The following is an 18,651-nucleotide window of genomic DNA, read 5'->3' on the forward strand; positions in this document are numbered from 1 at the left end:
TCATATCAACCCCAGCTTTCCCTGGTTAGCTGACCCGAACCCGAACCCCCTGCGTTCCGGGCTTCGCATGTGGCAAGAACATGTCGCGGTAGCAATCAACCGCACTTCGGTCTGTTTCAAACAGCTCAAACTCAAAGTTGCGATAGATATTCGCCATGGCAATGTATATCTCCGCATATGCAAGGTTAATGCCAAGACACGAGCGCGTTCCACGACCAAACGAGACCAGATATCGGGTGAGCTTCCTTCCATCTGGCGCAAGTGGGTCGCCGATCCAACGCTCCGGTCTGAAAGTGTACGAGTCGGGAAATATGCTTTCGTCGTGCGAGATGGAGTAGTTGTCCATACTGATTACGGTGCCGGGAGGAATGACGTAGGATTTATAGGTGAGGGCGATCTTGTCGGAGGTGCGAGAAGCTCGCTGGGAGACACCGTAGGATAGGCGGATACCTAGAGTAGATTAGATAAGATTGGTTGAACAAGGTGTGAGATAGTAACTTACATTCCTGGATACAGGCAGTTAGATAGGGGAGCTTTTCTAACTCGCCCAATGACGGAATATGGTTTGGATCTGGAATAGCTGCATCAAGCTCGCGACGTAGACGCTGGAATATAGAGGGCGTATTGGTAATGTGAAAGCTTGCCACTGTCAAAGCATATTTTGTCGTCTCGAAACCAGCTCCAATCACGGTAATCGCTTCGTGCTGGAGGCGAGTAAGGCTGACCTCCTGCGGTGGCAGGTCAGATTCAAGCAGTGCATTAAATACGGTTTTTCTTTCAGAGGCTTTAGAGGTTTCATGGCTGTCTAGAATATCGGATATCTGGTTTCTCATTTCCTGCAGTGTATTAGCACGCGGTTCTCAGCAATATACCAGAGGGTGCAATTACCTTATTGTAGTGGTTAACCGACTTCAGGCCTGGCTGAAGCGCCTCCGCCACTTTTTCCGGCAACGCATTAAAAACAGTCGCAACCCATGGAAACTGCGTCACCAGATGGACGCCATCCAGTAAGTCAAATAGAGCCTGTATAAAAGGCGAGCTGAAGTCCGGGGCATCTAAAAAGCCATATCCGCGATCGAAACAATACCGAACAATAATGTCCGACGCAATACATCCCCACATCCAATCGAGGCGCAGTACTTTTCCAGTCCCTTTATACTCCTGACGAAGACGGCAACATAGCTTCTCAAGCTGTTCCTGCATCATGGGTGCGGCGTTGGCGATGGTTCGCTTCGAGAAAAAGGGGTTTAACGCTGCGCGTCTGTGTCGGTGGGCCTCGTGCTCCGGGGTCGGAAATGTGCCCATGGCGTTGTTGAATCGATGTTCGAGGTGTTTTAGCTTGTCCCACTGGTGAGATTGCGAGAACATTTCCTCGAAGAAAGCTGAGTCTTGGATATGAATCTCGAAGGGGCTAATACGGACAATGGGGCCTGGATGGAATTCGATGGTAAGTAAATGTATCTGGGTGTAGGGGTTATGGGTTTGGGGGCATAGAAGAAGTAGTGATAGCTTTACACACCGTATCTCTCATGTAGCTTGCGATAATGGAAAAGAAACTGCCCTCCTGGCTGTTTGAAGAACTCATAATACGTTTCATACCACTGCGTGAAGGCCGCCAGTTTAGGGCCTGGAAACTTGGCCAGGGGGTGCAGCGTCAGACGATACACACCCAAAAGCACACAATAGATCAATCCGACCACAGCCAACGTGCCCGTGGCCCTGAGAAAAGACCCCATGCATGGCTGTAGCAAAATTACCAGATCGTGGGTGAATCCCATGGCGATGGTTTGGGTTGTGCAGAACCAGGATCTTGGGATCTCGCTCCACACAAACACCATCGACCCGAGGATTCGGGTTGAGTAATCCTAATAACAAAAGCCATCCCTCCAAGTGGAGGGCCGGCATATCTCAGAATAAATGAAATGTCTCCCCTTTAGTGGGCCCGGGCCGTGCGAACTGTCGCGGTGGAGATGAACAACTCTCTCCCTCGCTCCCTGACAGGTTTTCTCGGGGGCACTGACTCCCTGCGCTGGGCGATTGGCAAATCAGACCTGCAGCGATCCGTGAAGAATCACCCCATCAGGAAGTCCAGGCCTCTTGGACGCTCCACCTTCTGGAGCATTTGGTGCAGATCCCGCCTATCAGGTTCCTCGGGACGGTCTGTGGGCTTCCTTCACGAGCCGGTGGCTGCTAATTTGACACATGTGTGTCGTGCTGCCATTTGCAAACGGTCTGCACGGTGCAGAACTTGTCCACGGGGGAACGCGATACCGTCTTCGCTAGGCCTAAAGCGACGGTGCAGAACTTTGACAGTGAAAGTGCTTGGAACCGGACCTATGGCAGGTCAGATTGAGGCCGCTATTGACGCACCTAACCTGCTTGCAGTATCTGTCTGCGAGGTTGGCGAGAAACTAGTCAATGGTAATAATGCCTTGGTTGCCTTTATTTGCCTGATTCTGTGGGGAAACGTTCCTTTTCGTCAAAAACGCCTATGCAACTGGCAAGTTGCATATTGCTGCTCAGTTTAACTTTTGTCAGACGGGGTCATTTTCCGTGCCTGTCGTACATTCTTCGGATTGGACGAAACCCGCCATACCAGCTGTCAATTGCCCATTTCTGCTGATATTTCAGAGGTTTCCATCGGCAAACCCCGGCTTGTTGAGGGTTGGGGCTTCCAATGTTCAGCCATCCGTCCACTCGTTCATTGCGATCTTCATTTCACTTTCCTAGAAGAGCTCGTATCCAGGTGAATTAATAATCCGTGACATGCAATCCCTTGCGGATCTGATCGGTCATGACAAATTCAATACTCCTGAAAACCTGCAGATGCAATTGCATTGATGCAGCGAACTGGTATGGATAGGTGGAGCATATTCATCTGCCTTGCCCATCATGAGCACAATTATCTTCAACACAAAGTGCAAAACACGCGCGCCTTCATCCTAAAAAACTGTACAATTATAGAATAAACCCACCCGACCTCAAACTATCATCCTGATCAACCAATCTAGCGAGTCGTCTTTTCGTAAAACCCTCCAAATTCCCGATACCACCGGTCCACCAAGTCCCCACTCATCCCCGATGCTATCATCTCATCCCCTTGCTCCCACTTGGCACTCACGTCGTCCATGAACTCCTCGATCGACAATGCATTGGGGTTGTTGTGCTTCTTATTGTCATCGGGGTCCTCCCTGTCGCGATGCAAATTGGTCGCGACCGTCGGAGGAGCAATCTCAATGATTCGGATTTTCCCATACCCGCTCTTCTGCAGCTGAGTACGGAGGTTCATGCTCCAGAAGTGCAGCCATGCTTTTGTCCCGCCGTAGGACGGGTTGATGGGAGCGAAGGGGACAAATCCCAAGACCGACGACACGTTGACGATCACGGCTCCATTCGACTTCGCCTTGAAGTGGTCGAGGAGTCTCAGGGTGAGATGCATCGGTCCGCGAATGTTGATGTCGATTTCTTGGTCTGCCTTCTGGAATACATCCTCTGGGCTTTCATTCACTAGGTCGATAGGTCTCTGGACTCCGGCGTTGTTGATCAGACAATCCAGCTCTGGGTGCTCCTTCGTGATGCCAGAAATGAAGGCCGGGAATGTATCGACTAGACCAGTGTCCAGGACATAATAGGCGGTCGCGCCGATTTCTTCGGCTGTTTCTTTGAGGTTGGGCTCCGTGCGACCTGCGATGATGACCTTTTTTCCTTTCGAGATGAGGTAGGATGCGATTGCTTTGCCGATTCCGCCACCTCCTCCGGTGACCAGGGCGCAGGAGAAATTGAGGTTGTCTGCCATAGCGGATGATCTGATGTTTTGAGGTTTGTTGTTTGCTCGATGCTTTCGTGGTGAATTCTGTCTGAATTTATATCTGTCGATGTCTGCTATCAATTGTGTCATCGTCAGCGGAGCGGAGCGGAACAGCGGGACTTTGCGGACTTCCGCAGTTCCGCAACCACCGCGTGGCAAACACCAGAAGGCCTTTTCTTCGCTTCTATCACCCATACGGGGCAAATACATTTGCCGTGAACAGCTGGTCAAGATCCAAAAATTCCCCAAAATTATACTGGCCACTATCGTTCTGCTGTGGCAGAAAATCAGAGTTCAACGGGCTCTGTGAATGCAACCCTGCATCAGTTTCGACTTCCTGTGCAAGAATATCCCCAGCCATGCTTTTCAAAAGATCATATTCTTCCCTCTTCCGCTGCAATTGCACGCGTATTATACAACTTGCGCTAGCAACGGCCTCTTTCAGAACATTCGTCCCATAACATCCTGAAATCACTTGTAGCGCACGAAACGATTTCTTCACACCCTCCAGCGCAGGCCGAGTATCAATCGCCAGAAGAACGCAAATGACTTGAAAGGGCACGTGGGCAATATGCCACCAGGGAGAACGCTTGGAGGCCAGATCCATGGCCGTGTCGACACCTTCTGTAGCCAGCTGAAGGACTTGGGTGATTGCATCACTCGTTACAGTCCGTCCGGAGACTCGGAGTCTGCGATAGATGCACATGCCAATACTGCAGCGCTTGAGCTGTAGCAACGGATGGGAGAGATTCAATGCGACAGCTTTTCGAAGGAGGCCTTCAAGCTCTGTTGCGTCTAGATATTTATCCACGTCAAGAGCGTCGGATAGCTGCCATACCGTGACGTGGTCTGCCGTCCAGCCTTCCGTTGGAAGTGAGCAGGAGGCCCCACGTAAATTCACTCTCGAGCGGCCGTAGTCGTAGGATATCCACATGTGGAATATCTGCGAAACACAGTAGAGTCGTCGTCTGAAATCCGCACTATGACTCGTACTTGTGGCGGTCGGGGCGCCTCCAGATGGCTCCAGATGCAGGTTGGTCGTTTCCACCATATGCATCAGCGTGCAGCTAGCCATCCATGCTGCATGTGGTGAGCTGGTGAGTCGCAAATAAAGGACTCGGAGTAGCCACCCGGTCACATGGTCCACTGATGGGATTTCTAATGTCGTTGAATATTCCAAGGTAGCGCGGGCACTGTGCACAATCTGTGTCTCGATATCATTCGGTTGTGGGCTGAACAGGCATGCCAGCGCGGCAATCCCAAGACACACACATTGCAAGGGATCAAATAGTTGCTGATCGGGAATGCTTTCAATTGCAGCGTCAACCATGTCACGATCCATAAAGTTATACGCGGTGTGAACCTCGGCGAAGTAGACTGCTGCTAATTCTTGCATATTGACCACAGTCAAAATCTCGCGTAGTGGCAATGGTGAAAGATACTCGCTATGAGTCTCTCGAATGCCCAAATTCCATGCAAACAAGCGCAGGCCCCCAGGGACCGTTGAGTCTGTTAATGGAAGTCCCAATCTTTTGGCTAATACGCCAGCGGAATTAATGTCGGTTGACAGTCGCTGTGGTGTAGATTGAGCGGCCATCACTGTGGGTTTTGTCTGTGAAGACTCGCATGACTTTTCTGAATGACTCTTTCGAGCAGGTCGTCTTGTTCGGGGACGATGGTCATATTTGCATTCGTAATTGGCCTTTGCACAGCTATGACAAGGCTCCTTGCCATCGCATTTTCGCTTTCTCTCTCGGCATGGCGTACAAGCATTTCGGGCTCTGTCTGGAGGCATGGCGACGTTGGCTTCTGTTGCTACCTCCTTTCAAGTTTTTCCTTTTCTGCGCTGTCATTGGCTTGGTTTTGCTCGTGGATGATGAAACACGGAATATATATTTGCGATGACGGAAACCGAGATTGTGATTTCTGACTAAGCAAGAATAAAGTTAACTATGTACATAGTGATCAGAAGGAAGGAATTTCAAATAAAGCAAATGAAGTCCCCAGGAAGAAATCCTGCACTGATGCCTATTTCTGATCCCATTGGTATAGGTCTCCTGCAGTCACGTTGTAGGGCCCGGCCAAATCACATGGCGTGCAAACAAACAAACAAAACACGCCGCACAATTCCATTTCGAATCTTCGTTTTCGCTTTCTCCCGCAACTCGCCAGTCGCGACCGACTCATCGGCCCACTAGAATCCCGTCCAGTCATCATTAGTCGTCTAATAATCATCCAACGTGGGAGTCAGGGATGATAGGGGGGATCTGAATCCCAGTCTGCACTTTGCAATAATAAGACATGTTGTTTGGATAAGCCCGTTGCGTGGCTAATTGCCGTTCTCTCCACATCCCCTAATCCTCCGGTGCCGTCGCGATGCATTGATTTGGCCCCTGATTTGGCCCCTGATTTGGCTAATTATGCTTAGTGCATGGAAAGCTTGGCATTTCGACCGATGGATTCGACGCTACGATTTGGATGAGAGCATTTTACTGAATAGTTTTGATGAGGTCGATGTTCGGATACGTCATGATGGAATCAATGAAAACCCAGCCTTGCACTGCCTGGATGCACAGTGGCACACACTGTCCAGATCTGCTTTTCTGTACGCCAATCCAGAGCAACGCTCGTCAACAGTCGCTGCAAGAAGCGTCATGGCGGTCAAATTCGGTATAGAGAACGGAAATCCCGCGCCCGTAGCAAGTTTAGAGCATCAAACACGGTCTGAGCTTACCAATCAGAAGAGCCATCAGAAACAAGGATACCCTGCTTGCCACCCCCGTCCGGCTGTGAGGCTGTGAGATGCGAGCGCCGAGAGGCCTTAGTCAGGGTCTAAAACAGCCTGTCGAGAGAGCCTCCATTCTTTGGCCCCCACGACTTGGCATCCCATGTTGTGGCCCGGATAGTTGCTATTTTGAATAAATGTGCGGTCGCGCCCGTGGTTCTTCAGCATGCCTAGGATCACTTTCTGCTCAATATCTACGTCCATGCGCTGGTTGGTCCCCGTGATTAGAGGGACTTGCAGGGTAAGATGGCGCGATCGGTAGAGATGGACTCCCTCCAGCCTTCCTATGAAGGCCATCGCGCAAACTCACACACCAGCGAAGACCCGCTTCTGCAGCAGAATTCACCCATTCTGACACCCCAACCAGAACCAGACGAGGCTTCTGTGTCGGAGGAAGCCGTCCATTCTCCAATGAGCCCTGATCATGAGAAGGGCGTAAAAGAGGATGATAATGGATTCTCGCCTGGATTGCCCATGTTCAACCCGATTTGGCTTAGCAAGACTTGCCTGGGTGGGTTTATCGTGGCTCTAATTCTCATCGGCATTGCTCTTGGTCTTGTCTACTGCTTTGCCGAAAGAGATAATGGATTCGTACTGATATTTAATGATCGTTACTCCTGGGCATACGGACCAACCGTAGGTGAGTTGTTTCTTCTAATATGGTAACAAGGCGAGGCTAATCGGATGAAAAGTATTGGTTTTGGTTGCTGGTCTTTGGCGGCAAGTTGACTACTGGTGCAAAACCCTGGCACCCTGGCGGGAGTTGCAACAGGGATGGGCCCCCGCGAACAAATCTCTCTTTCTGGACTATGTCGGTCAAATCCATATTTTTGGTTGCTGGGCAGCATTGAAAAATAAGCACTGGACCGTATCGGCCTCGGTTGTTGGTGTTTTGATTTTGAAGTTGATGGTACGAGATCAAATACACCACCTGTTAACTGCCCCGTGCTAAGCACCCTGTCAGACAGCATTTGCATCCGCCCTATTAGTCCTTCAGCCAGCCAAAGTCAGCAGTGGCGCGATCTCCGTTTATGAGGTTGGTATGAACTCCACCGTTCCGCACTTTGATGGAATCGATGTCTTCAGCCCAGTCTATAGTTACTATGGGGTGTTGGCACATGGCCTGCCTTATCCTAAGGGAACCGCCCCTGGATTCATGGTACCGAACATTTACCCAAAGGATTCTCTTCTCGACGGCACTACTCGTATTGCAGCCAATGTCACAGGCTACTGGCCAAGCCTGAAATGCCAAACCGGAAACGTGAACTGGACCATGCTGAGCCCGGATCCAGATGCCGACAATGACAAAGATAGGGTCAGAATCCGTTTCGAAACCTCGGATGGCCGTTGCTCCGTTGGTAAAATGGATCCGGATACTGCCGTATTCTCACTGAGAGATCACTCCCGTGATATATTGCCAGAGAGATTGGTTTATCCTCGGATGAAAAACCTGTACGCAAACTGCACTGGGAACGAAACGGACCTCGATGTTCATCCGTCACTGCGATTACTTTTCGCCATCCTTGACGTTCGAAACACCCAGGATTTGAAACCTAATGCAGAAGAGCTCCTACGTTCTGTCGACCAGGCCACGGTCGCGAATTCGGCTTCTATAGAGGTTAAGAGCGTCACAGCCGTTCTGTGCGAGCAAAGCATAATTGGCAAACGAGCGAGAGTTGAGGTAAACCCTTCTGATGCAGACACACAAAGAGGGCCGGGACTTGATGTCACTCCAATCTCTACCATGACATCACAGCAATTGTTGCAAGGTGGTTCGATGGATGAACTGGCTAATAATTACTTTGAAATGATGTGGAGGGTTATGAAAGGATCTCCTAACGTCCTTGGACAGGATAAAGGGACAGAGGCTGCTTTTCGACCCTTTTTCCGACTGATGCTAATCGAGAGTGACAGCTCCGATTACGGGTCGTTTCTGGACGTTGAGCGACTCACTGCCAGCGCGGCTAATGTCTATATTGGCCTGGCAGTCCAGTCGGCATATTATTTACTATACAGCTATCTCAAATCCCCCGATCAAGTAGTTTCTGGGGAAGGCTTTCATTATGAAAACCGGTTGTTTGTGCAGAAGACCCCGGTTGGTGTTATGGTGACTTGCGTTGCCCTCATGATCTGCATCTCGGTCGGTGTGATCATGACTCGCCCGTTCAATGTCGTCCCCCGGAGTCCAGATAGTGTTGGTGCCGTAATGACTTTTCTTCCCAAGAGCAAATTGACGAAGATTCTTGCTGGAACTGCCCATTGGCCTTTCGCGCGTCTCAGCGAAGCTCTAAAAGGACAGCGGTTTCGGACGCGCTTTGTAGCATCAGTTGCTGACTCCTACGGGAAGCCAACATTCACTATTGATGCAGATTGTTCGGACGAGCCTCACAAGCAAACAGCGAATGAAAGGTCATATGAGCTATTGGATGATATGCCCCAGAAGATCTGGAGACCATTAGCCTACACCCTGCCATTTCGCCTGCTTGTGCTCATATCGCCTGTTGTCATCATCATTATCGTTGAGGTTCTACAGCAGGTATCAGCAAAGAATGGCGGGTTCATGGACGTTCCAAGAGACTCTAGTGTCATCTTCTGGGCAAAGTTTATTACTTCCGGAGTCATGATCTCCATTGGTCTTATGTACGGAACATTCGACTTTGGGCTTGCATTGCTTGCGCCGTACCGCTTGCTCAGTCAAGGTAGTGCCGCAAGTAAGCGCACAATCTTTGCCAATTACCTTCGCGATATACCCGTTGTCGGACTTTGGAGGTCATTACGCGATGGCCAACTTGCCGTATTTTTCAGTCTTTTTGCCACACTCGCTGCAAGCGTGTTCACGATCGCCGCATCTGGACTATATATTGTGGACTATCAGGTAGGTTTGTTCGCCGTGAACTTCCAAGTGACAAAAGTTGATATGGGTTTAGAACTCTTTAAATCGGACCTTGTCCGTCCAGCGGAGTGACGTGTTTAACTTGACTTGGACTCATTCCTACAATGATAGCCATGCGGGAACTGTTCTAAATCTCATTGAACAATCAAACCTAACTTCCCCTCGGTTCACATACAACAATTTGGTTTTCCCGATAGTCTCGTCTCCAGTATCCTTTAATCAGAGAGGAGGCGGCACCGAACAGGCACAAGGCCATATGACTCTTCGCCTACCAGCACTTCGCGCACGGCTTGATTGCAAAACCCTCGACACCGCTACCCTGTACAAGGGCAATACGCCGTCCAAACTGAAGCCCGAGAAACGGGTACCTTACGTCAGTCTCCAGACCACCATTGATCTTGAGGACATGTATCCGAGATGCAAGCGCGGTCGGGCGTATGGCGATAAGAATATGTTCAAATTCAACACCTCAATTTACTTCCCCGAGAAGCAAGTCGGAAATGGGCCCATCGTGCAGAAACCAGCTTACGGCGGCTACTTCTTCGATCTGCATCTCGGAGACATACCAGACAGCGAGAACGTCAGCAAGAAATGGGCGCAGTTTGAGGAATGGGGAAATAGCGATCTGTTCGTTGATCCGTACACATACAGCGAATACCCCTGGTACACCGAGGATAATTATGACATGGGACGCAATCCGGAGGGATGCCCCAGCATTGGGTTCAGTTTTGGTCCATTCATTCCACTCTCTACCAATACGACGGACGTGACTAGCGGAGTATGCGATCAGTATATCGAGGAAGTGACCACTGAAGCACGGTTCATTCTCCCCAGTCTTGAACTCGATCCCGGAAAACCTCCGGTGCCCGATGAATCTACCGCCCACGTCCTCGGCAACGGGCACGGTTTCGACATGCGACAATTCCGCCCGCAGTATAACATCGAGCAAAGTATGCTCTTCTTCAATCCAAACGCATCCAGATACATGGACGTCTTCTACCAAAGTGTTGTCAATGGCATCGACGCCATCCCCGAAACTGATCTCGTCGGAAAGGCCAACATCCATCGTCTCCTCAACGCCACCAGCGACTTCTACGGCAAATACATGGCTCTCGCCATATCCTACAACATGCGGCAGAACACGAGCTTCAAAGACGACGACCTCGGAAATGCCGCGTCGCGGTCCATCGAAGGCCAAAATGACGATTCTAGCTTCAAAGCCTCCGTCGTGTATCCGTCTGCGCGGTTGAAGATCGACCGCAACGCTAGTCTGGCGCTGGAGATTTTACTCACTATCGCCTTCGTCTGTAGTGCGATTGCCTGTGCACTGGCCTGGACGCCTGTCGCTATTATGCAGAATCCCGGTCAGATATCAGGGGCCGTGGCCCTGGTGGCTGGGAGCACGCTGGCTTCGCGAAAGATTGTGCCCGAGGGGACGGAGTGGCTTAATAGTAAGACAACGCAGGAGCGCAAGATCTTTGATGGACTGCAGTTGCGGTTAGGTTGGACGGATGGTGATGATGGTGCACGACGGTATGGGATCGATGTGGATAATCGGCAATCTGCCTAGGCTGTGCCTAGATTAGACATGGCATTTAATGATATAAATTAATGAATAAGAAACTTCTGCTGTCTAGCAAAGTACACTAGTGCACTATTGTTCCTAGATTTCTAAGGAGCACAGTATTTCCTTTCGCTTTTTACGCCTTTGCAGATTCTCTCTAGACCAAGCTTCGACCTGACGACCGCGTGCTGGAAAGCCAGAATGCAAGAACACCCAATATATCATTCACATATCATCTATCAATCAATAAATCCCCGGCTGATCCATCGTAAACTCGCCCAGCACCTCCACCTTCCTCTTCATCTCTTCAGAAACCCCATACCCGCCTCCCCCCGGCGTCTGAATAATGATCCGATCCCCCGTCTCCATCGCCACACTGGCCTTACTCCCAATACTAATAGTCTGCTGCGCGCCCGTCACCTCATCATTCCTCACCCACAGATTCACGCCTCTCGTCCCATCCTCCCCTCCCGCCATCCCATACGGCGAAATCACCCTCCTCTCCGACAAAATACTCACCTGCATCGGCCTCCGCAGCTCGATATCACGCACACACCCATCGCCACCACGATGACGCCCCGCGCCCCCACTCCCCCTGCGAATCGAAAACTCCCGCAAAAGCACCGGGTACCGCTTCTCCAGCGTCTCGGGGTCCGTCATCCGCGTGTTCGTGATATGCGTATGCACCCCGTCCTGGCCGTCCCAGTTCGCGCCGGCCCCTGCACCGCCCGCGATCGTCTCGTAGTATCCGAATCCCTTCGTCACGACCCCGTTCGCGTCTGTCCCCCCGTATCCGAACGTCAGGTTATTGCACGTCCCCTGGCTGGCGCCGGACACGCGGAACGCCTTGAGAATGACGTCGACGACGCGCTGCGAGGTCTCCACATTCGAGCCCACCGTCGCGGCTGTCTTATCGGGCGAGAGGATCGAGTTGGGAGGAAAGATCAGCTCGATCGGGTTCAGACACCCTTGGTTCAGCGGTATGTCGGCTGAGATCATGGACCGTAGACAGTACATGATGCCGCTGTACATGATTGCTGGGGGCGCGTTGAGGTTATTGAGTGCTTGGGGCCCGGTTCCTGTGAAGTCGAACTTCGCGGACCCGTCGGACGGGTTGATGGTGATTTTGAGGGCCAAGGGCGACCCGTCATCCATGTAATCCACAGCCTCGAGGGGGTACCCTTGGAAGCGACGGCTGAAGTCCTTGAGGAGGGAGCGGACGGTGTCTTCGGCGTTCTTCTGGATGGCGTGCATGTAGAGCTGCACGACGGGCCAGCTGTATTCGCGGATGAGGCCCTGGATGAGCTGGATGCCGCGGTGGTTAGCGGCGATGCCGGCCTTCAAGTCGGCGATGTTGTCCTTGAGGGTGCGGGTGCCGCTGCAGCCGGGGTAGCTGCCGGGTGCGTCGTAGAGGTGGTAGATGAGGCCTTCTTCGTCGAAGATGCCTTCTTTGACCATTTTGAAGGATTCGACGGCCGCGCCTTCTTGCCAGAGCGCGGTCGAGTTGGGGGGCATGGAGCCGGCGGCGATGCCGCCGATGTCTGCGTGGTGGCCGCGGTTGGCGACGAAGAAGAGGATCTTTGTCGGATCGTCCTCGTCGAAGACAGGGGTCGTGACGGTAAGGTCGGGGAGGTGCGTGCCGCCGGAGATGGGGTGGTTGGAGAGAATGACGTCTCCGGGCTTCAGCTCGCCTGGGCCATAGAGCTTCGCTTGGTAGGCGATGGCGTAACTCATGGAGCCTAGGTGGCCGGGGATGTGAGGGGCGTTGGCGACGAGGCGGCCGTCGCTGGAGAAAATGGCACAGCTGTAGTCGAGACGTTCTTTGATGTTGGTTGAGATGGAGGTTTTGCGCATCGTTTCGCCCATCTGGGATTGTTAGCTTGGCCTCTAGTGTTTGGGGGAGGTAGCGTACCTGCTCGGCTACACTCATGAATCGGTGCCCGAAGACTGAAAGCTGTACAGGATCCACCTCCGTCGCATTCACGCCCTTGGTTTCCGAGTCAAGTAAGTTGATCACGACGTGCTCTTTTAGTATAGTGGCTTCGCTTGCGGGGTCCACGACGATAGTTTGCGTCTCGTCGATGATCATGGCTGGTCCGAGTATCACACTCCCTTTGGGAATGTCCTTGAGGTGATGAATGGCAGACGATGTCCATCCAGTACCCTCAAAGTAGATGTCACGCGTATGAGCTGGTCTAAGGTCGGCGTTTCGCTTCGGTTCCACTGCTCTCATCTCCTCAAAGGGACTGGTGACCTTGACCTCCATGCTCTTTCCCACTGACCGGACTCGGACGTCGTCGACCAGAATTTCTCGAGGTTGTGTGAATCCGAACAGGGTCTGATGCTGAGCGATGAAGGCATCCGAGAAGGTCTCGGAGGGGGTTTCAGGCGAAGGGATCATTAATGCAGTGTCACTTCCCTTGTATCTCATGTTGAGAAAGCGTTCGTGCTTGACTTGATCTTTGCCAAATCCTTCCGATGCTAATTGTTCGCTTGCACGGTGCTCAAGCTGACTGAATCGCTTTTCAAGTCGCGTAGCTGAGTCTGCACTGAAAACGGAGGCCTCGGGCTCCTGGGTCTCAACAACCACATCAGCCAGCGCCAGACCATAGGCCGATAGGATACTGGATAGTCGATGAATCAGAACCCGCTGGATGCCGAGATCGCGCGCAATAGCGGTCGCGTGCTGACCACCGGCACCGCCAAAGCAGACGAGATGATGAGCAGCAGTCTCGAATCCTCGACCTTCACTCAGGGCACGAATAGGTCTAGCCATCGCGGCGTTCGCCACCATCAAGAACCCCATGGCTACTTGTTCGGGAGTTAATTTGTCGGAAGACTTCTTCTCCGCGTTGACCGTCTCGGTTAGTTCGAGGAACTTCTTTTGCACGACAGTTGTATCCAATGGCCTGGCAAAATAGTCTGGGAGAATGCGGCCCAAGAGGAAATTTGCGTCAGTGATGGTCAACGGCCCGCCATTACCATAACACGCAGGACCGGGATATGCACCGGCGGACTCGGGCCCAACGGCGAACAACCCGTTTCGCCAGAATAGAATAGAACCACCACCAGCAGCGACCGTGTGGACATCTAGTTGTGGGCTTTGAAGGGCAACTTGGGCGATTGTTGTTTCCAGCACGTGGTCGAGAGAGCCATTATACCGTGAGACGTCGGTGCTGGTACCTCCCATGTCGAAGCCAAGAACCGGCGTTCCTTCTTCAGGGTCATAGCAAGTCTTTGCACAGCCTATGACACCGGCTGCAGGACCTGACAAGATGGCTCGAAGACCCGTGAACCGGTCAAACGCTGTTAGACCTCCGTCCGATTGACAGAGAAGCAGCTTTTTCGCGTTCTCATCCTCCAGGCTCCCCTTGAATCCTTGACGGAAGCCATTTAGATATTCCGCAACAACTGGAGAGAGGTAGGCATCTGCTGTAGCTGACTGAGCACGAGGAACCAACTTAATCATCGGCTGCAATTCCGAAGACACCGAAATCTTGAAGCCCATTTCACGGGCAACTGTAGCAATGGCCGCTTCGTGGGTAGGGTAGGCAAATGAATGCATTAATGCAATGGCGAGTGTGCGATAACCCTCATCCCAGAGAGCCTGCAGATCCTTTCTAATGGCATCAACGTCGGGCTTCTTCAGAATGCGAATCGCTTCGCCCGTGAGGCCTTCCACAAGGTCCGGGCTGGATGCAATGTCAATCGGCGCAGGCTCGGGATCTTCTGCAAAGCCTTCGATCGTTACTCGCTCGTCAACCTCGATCACCTTCTCGTATAGTCGACCGAGTTTGGCCACTGATAAGTCGAAGATGCTCGGCCGTGCTTGGTTTCCAATAATCAAGAGATCTTTAAATCCCTTAGTTATCAACAAAGCGACACGTTCGCCTTTGCGTTCGAGCAGTGCACTGCATATCGCTGTTAGTATATGACGTTCTAGAAGGTGATGAGACAAACTTGGTAGCCACTGTTGTTCCCATGCGGATTGACTCCACACCTCCAATGTCTAGTGGGGTGCCGCGGGGAATCTCGCTACCACTGGCGATCTCCAGAATCTTGCGGATTCCTTCGATCGGGGCATCGTCGTATTCATTCGGATCGTTGGAGAGAAGCTTGAAGACAATATCGTCCTCTCTTCCGGGGATAGTAGCCCAGCTATGTTGAGGTTAGATGATGATACCCGTTTCATAGAGCAATAATGTAGATAGGGAGAGACATACAAATCACAGAAGGTTCCACCGCGATCGATAGCGATGCGAATACCTGTTGATGAAAGACCTGACATGATGATAGATGTGAACTGAGAAATAGACCGAGTCTGTCTCTTCGTCGAGGGGTGCAGTGCGGGGAATATTTATAGACCGTCGAGATGCTTTCGAGTCGTTCGGAATCTCCAGGAGAAGCCGACGGTCCCGTGACGCGCTCGGCCCTGACCTGCAGATGCCGAAATGCCTTATCGCAGAGGACTGGGCATGGCGATCCTCTAGAGATACTGATAAACTGAGGATGGAGGAGCCAATGAGAAGACGGAAATCGCGAGTTATCAGAGATAGAGCTGTATAGTTAGATAGCAGTATCAAAAAGGTGGAGGTGGAGGAGGTGGACTTTTTCTCAGTTTCTCTCCCTCCACCCATTCACTCTTCTATTTGCAAAAAGAACTCTCACAAAATGACCGACAAAGATAATAAGATCCCTGTCTGTGGTAATGACACTGTCACGGCTGATCCGACTTTCCTCGATGAAGGGTCCTGCGTTACAATCGACCCCGTGGCGGAGAGGAGAATGATGAGGAAGTTTGATGTTCGTAACTGTTGTTAAACCACTTGAGAGTGAATATTGACAAAGTGCAGATGGTGGCAATAGGATTACTTGGTCTCTTTTACATGATGGCTAATCTGGACCGGTCGGTTGCTCCTGTATTTGCTCCATCATCATGCTAACTGTTCTTCCAGGAGCAACATTGGAAACGCCAACGTCGCGGGTCTCTCTGATGATCTCGGACTTGTCGGCAACCAGTTTGGCACAGCAGTCACTCTGCTTTATGCCACTTACGTCCCTTTTGAGACGCCAGCTGCGGTTCTAATGAAAATCATCGGACCAAAGAAACTCCTTTCTTTCTCGGCCTTTGCATGGGGAGTGACCACTTTGGGAATGGGTTTCATTCACTCCTGGAAGGGACTATATGCTTGTCGTCTCCTCATTGGTGCTTTCGAAGCAGGACTAATGCCTTGCATCAGTATGACACTTTCCCTTTTCTTGTCTAATCCATCTAACGTATCTACAGACGTTTACATCGCCCTTACCTACAAGAAGTCCGAGCGCGCTAGACGATCATCCGTCATTTTTGCCTTTTCAGCAATTGCGAGCGCATTCGGTGGCGTGCTCGCATTTGGACTCACACAGATCCACGGGCCCAGTGGCTTCTCCGGGTGGCGGTGGCTGTTCATAGTTGAAGGAGCCTTGACGATCATACTGGTTCCGCTTTTCTTCTTTCTTTTCCCGGACAGTCCTGCAGATGCATGGTTTCTCAACTCGGAAGAGAAAGCTATGGTTAGATTGCGGTACGAGATGGACCCACACTGGGGTGTTGACGATGAGTTCAGTTGGAGTGATGTCGCAAAGACTTTCATTGATCCTAAATTCTATGCTTTGTGGGTCATTTCTCCTGTCGCTCAGTATCAACAGCTAATCGCGATTCCAGTGTTGTCTTCCAGTTCCCAGTGGATATCTCCCTCTATGGGTTCACGACGTTCCTACCCTCCATAATTGAGGGCATGGGGTATACCTCTGTCCGCGCAAATCTGCTCACGGTTCCTGTTTATGCATGGGGTCTGCTCTGGTTCTTAGGAGTGGGATATATGTCTGATCGCACGGGAAATCGAGGATACTGGATCGGAGGACCGCTCCTTGCCCTGATTATCGGGTATGCGATTCTCATCGGGGTGGAGACTGTCGGAGTTCGATACTTCGCCTGCTTCAGTATGTATACGCCATAATTCACCAAAACCATGCTAACATCCAGTAGTTACCGTGATGGGAATCTATCCGACTACCGGCATGTCTCTGATGTGGCTTAGCGACAACGTTGCCCGACATTTCAAGCGAGCCACGATGGTGGGTATGACGCTCACGCTGGGAAATACAGCCGGTGTCGCTGTTGGACAGATATTTACTTCGCAATCTGGACCGAGGTATATCAAAGGGTTATCGATTAGTATGGCACTGGCGGCTGTGGCCCTTTGCAGTGTTGCTAGCCTGATGATCGGAATGACAGTTGCGAATAGGAAGAGAGCAGAGAGGATTCGACAAGCCGAGGAACAGGGAAATCCGCTGCCTCATCAGCCAGAGAAGGGAGATATGGATCCTCATTTTGTGTATAGGAGGTGATTCATCACGAAAAACCCCAGTTCCAATTACCAATCCGCGGACCAGTCTTAGTGACAACATCGGATAGTCTATATAACTGTCTATATCTATGCAAACCAATCTCAATCTACTCAACCACATTAACCGCTGACTTCGGCACTCCACTCCCATAGAAGAACTCCTCCAGATTCTCAAAGCTCACTCGATCAAATTCCTTCCACGTAGTCTGCGAACAAACCCCAATATGCGGCAACACCGTAACCATCGGATCAGCCAACAGCCTCGGATTAACCTGCGGTTCATGCTCATGAACATCGAGCCCAACACCAACAACCTTCCCCTCGTCCATCGCCTCCAACAACGCCTCCTCATCAACCAACTTCCCCCTCGCAATATTGACCACCCTCAGACCCCCCTCCTTCGCCAGCGCAAACTCCCTCCGCGACAGCATATGATGCATCTCGGTCGTATACGGACACGCCAGGACCAAACAATCCGACACGCGAATCAAAGCCTCCAGACTCTCCTCATACATCGCATCCTCCATCCCACTCTTTAAATCCTCAACCCTCCTCCGATTAAAATAATGAATCCTCATACCCAACCCCCCTTTCGCCCTCCTCGCAATCTCCCTCCCAATACACCCCATCCCCACAACCCCCAGCACCATCCCCTCCGGATCCACCGCCTTCAGCCCCAACTCCCGACTCTTCATCCACTGCTCACTGCGCACGCAATGCTCCGCAAAGCTCAAGTACCGAAACGTATTCAGAACCAACTGCACTGCTACGTTGGCCACCGGCACCGTGCACGTATCCGGCGTGTTGCAGTACAGGATGCCTCGCTGCGTGAGGCGCGGGATATCAGCCGCATCAAAGCCGTGGCCCGAGCAGCAGATTAGTTTCAGAGACGGTGGGTAATGTGTGATGGGCTCGCCTTGGAATAGGAGGTGCGAGGCGTAGGGGCCGGCTTTTAGCCACCCGGTCCGTACGATTGCGGAGATGTTGGAGTATTTGCCGCCGGGGGAGAGGGCGGAGATGAAGTCTGCGATGGTGGGGCAGTCGTATTCGAGGATGTTGAAGAGGGTGTTGAGGTGGGTGGTTGTTGCCGGGTCGTTGTGGGAGACGGGGGAGCGGAGGAGGAGAATGGTTGGTTTTGTGGTTGGTTTGGTGTTCATTTTGGATGGGATATTTGGGAATATGAAGGTTTGGATGGTGGATTGGGAAAGTTGT

At 51.7% G+C, this 18,651-nt stretch overlaps 7 protein-coding genes across 7 annotated transcripts; 2 read left to right on the forward strand and 5 right to left on the reverse strand.

Annotated features, from left to right (window-relative positions):
• Positions 1 to 25: 25 nt before the first annotated feature.
• On the reverse strand, positions 26 to 1,778 carry P170DRAFT_352098 (cytochrome P450; the record flags this gene model as incomplete). The annotated part of the gene is made up of 4 exons (XM_024843905.1): positions 26 to 450; positions 503 to 836; positions 889 to 1,430; positions 1,520 to 1,778. 4 exons carry the CDS (start codon positions 1,776 to 1,778, stop codon positions 26 to 28), a joined length of 1,560 nt encoding a protein of 519 aa, XP_024707795.1.
• A 1,106-nt stretch (positions 1,779 to 2,884) lies between these two features.
• P170DRAFT_434243 (putative short-chain dehydrogenases/reductase) lies at positions 2,885 to 3,817 on the reverse strand. Its single transcript, XM_024848672.1, has one exon. It carries the CDS (start codon positions 3,794 to 3,796, stop codon positions 3,008 to 3,010), a length of 789 nt encoding a protein of 262 aa, XP_024707796.1. The 5' UTR covers positions 3,797 to 3,817; the 3' UTR covers positions 2,885 to 3,007.
• A 343-nt stretch (positions 3,818 to 4,160) lies between these two features.
• P170DRAFT_321767 (uncharacterized protein) lies at positions 4,161 to 5,591 on the reverse strand (the record flags this gene model as incomplete). Its single annotated transcript, XM_024843317.1, has 1 exon — positions 4,161 to 5,591. A coding segment is annotated over one exon (1,431 nt), but the record flags the coding sequence as incomplete, so codon positions are not given.
• A 1,121-nt stretch (positions 5,592 to 6,712) lies between these two features.
• P170DRAFT_507272 (DUF3433 domain-containing protein) lies at positions 6,713 to 11,079 on the forward strand. The gene is made up of 4 exons (XM_024854467.1): positions 6,713 to 7,233; positions 7,286 to 7,503; positions 7,558 to 9,468; positions 9,521 to 11,079. The coding sequence occupies exons 1-4, from the start codon at positions 6,840 to 6,842 to the stop codon at positions 11,054 to 11,056; spliced, it is 4,059 nt and encodes a 1,352-aa protein (XP_024707798.1). The 5' UTR covers positions 6,713 to 6,839; the 3' UTR covers positions 11,057 to 11,079.
• Positions 11,080 to 11,293: 214 nt separating this feature from the next.
• P170DRAFT_402727 (putative 5-oxoprolinase) lies at positions 11,294 to 15,338 on the reverse strand (the record flags this gene model as incomplete). Its single annotated transcript, XM_024846439.1, has 4 exons — positions 11,294 to 12,916; positions 12,963 to 14,961; positions 15,011 to 15,208; positions 15,274 to 15,338. 4 exons carry the CDS (start codon positions 15,336 to 15,338, stop codon positions 11,294 to 11,296), a joined length of 3,885 nt encoding a protein of 1,294 aa, XP_024707799.1.
• Positions 15,339 to 15,805: 467 nt separating this feature from the next.
• Positions 15,806 to 17,495, forward strand: P170DRAFT_378349 (high-affinity nicotinic acid transporter). The gene is made up of 6 exons (XM_024845441.1): positions 15,806 to 15,853; positions 15,904 to 15,956; positions 16,006 to 16,289; positions 16,338 to 16,704; positions 16,755 to 17,032; positions 17,079 to 17,495. The coding sequence occupies exons 1-6, from the start codon at positions 15,836 to 15,838 to the stop codon at positions 17,438 to 17,440; spliced, it is 1,362 nt and encodes a 453-aa protein (XP_024707800.1). The 5' UTR covers positions 15,806 to 15,835; the 3' UTR covers positions 17,441 to 17,495.
• A 1-nt stretch (position 17,496) lies between these two features.
• On the reverse strand, positions 17,497 to 18,631 carry P170DRAFT_378352 (D-mandelate dehydrogenase-like dehydrogenase). The gene has a single exon (XM_024845442.1). The coding sequence runs from the start codon at positions 18,594 to 18,596 to the stop codon at positions 17,547 to 17,549; it is 1,050 nt and encodes a 349-aa protein (XP_024707801.1). The 5' UTR covers positions 18,597 to 18,631; the 3' UTR covers positions 17,497 to 17,546.
• Between the last annotated feature and the right edge of the window lie 20 nt (positions 18,632 to 18,651).

Source organism: Aspergillus steynii (assembly GCF_002849105.1).
Source record: "Aspergillus steynii IBT 23096 chromosome Unknown P170scaffold_2, whole genome shotgun sequence".
Lineage (NCBI taxonomy): Eukaryota > Fungi > Ascomycota > Eurotiomycetes > Eurotiales > Aspergillaceae > Aspergillus > Aspergillus steynii.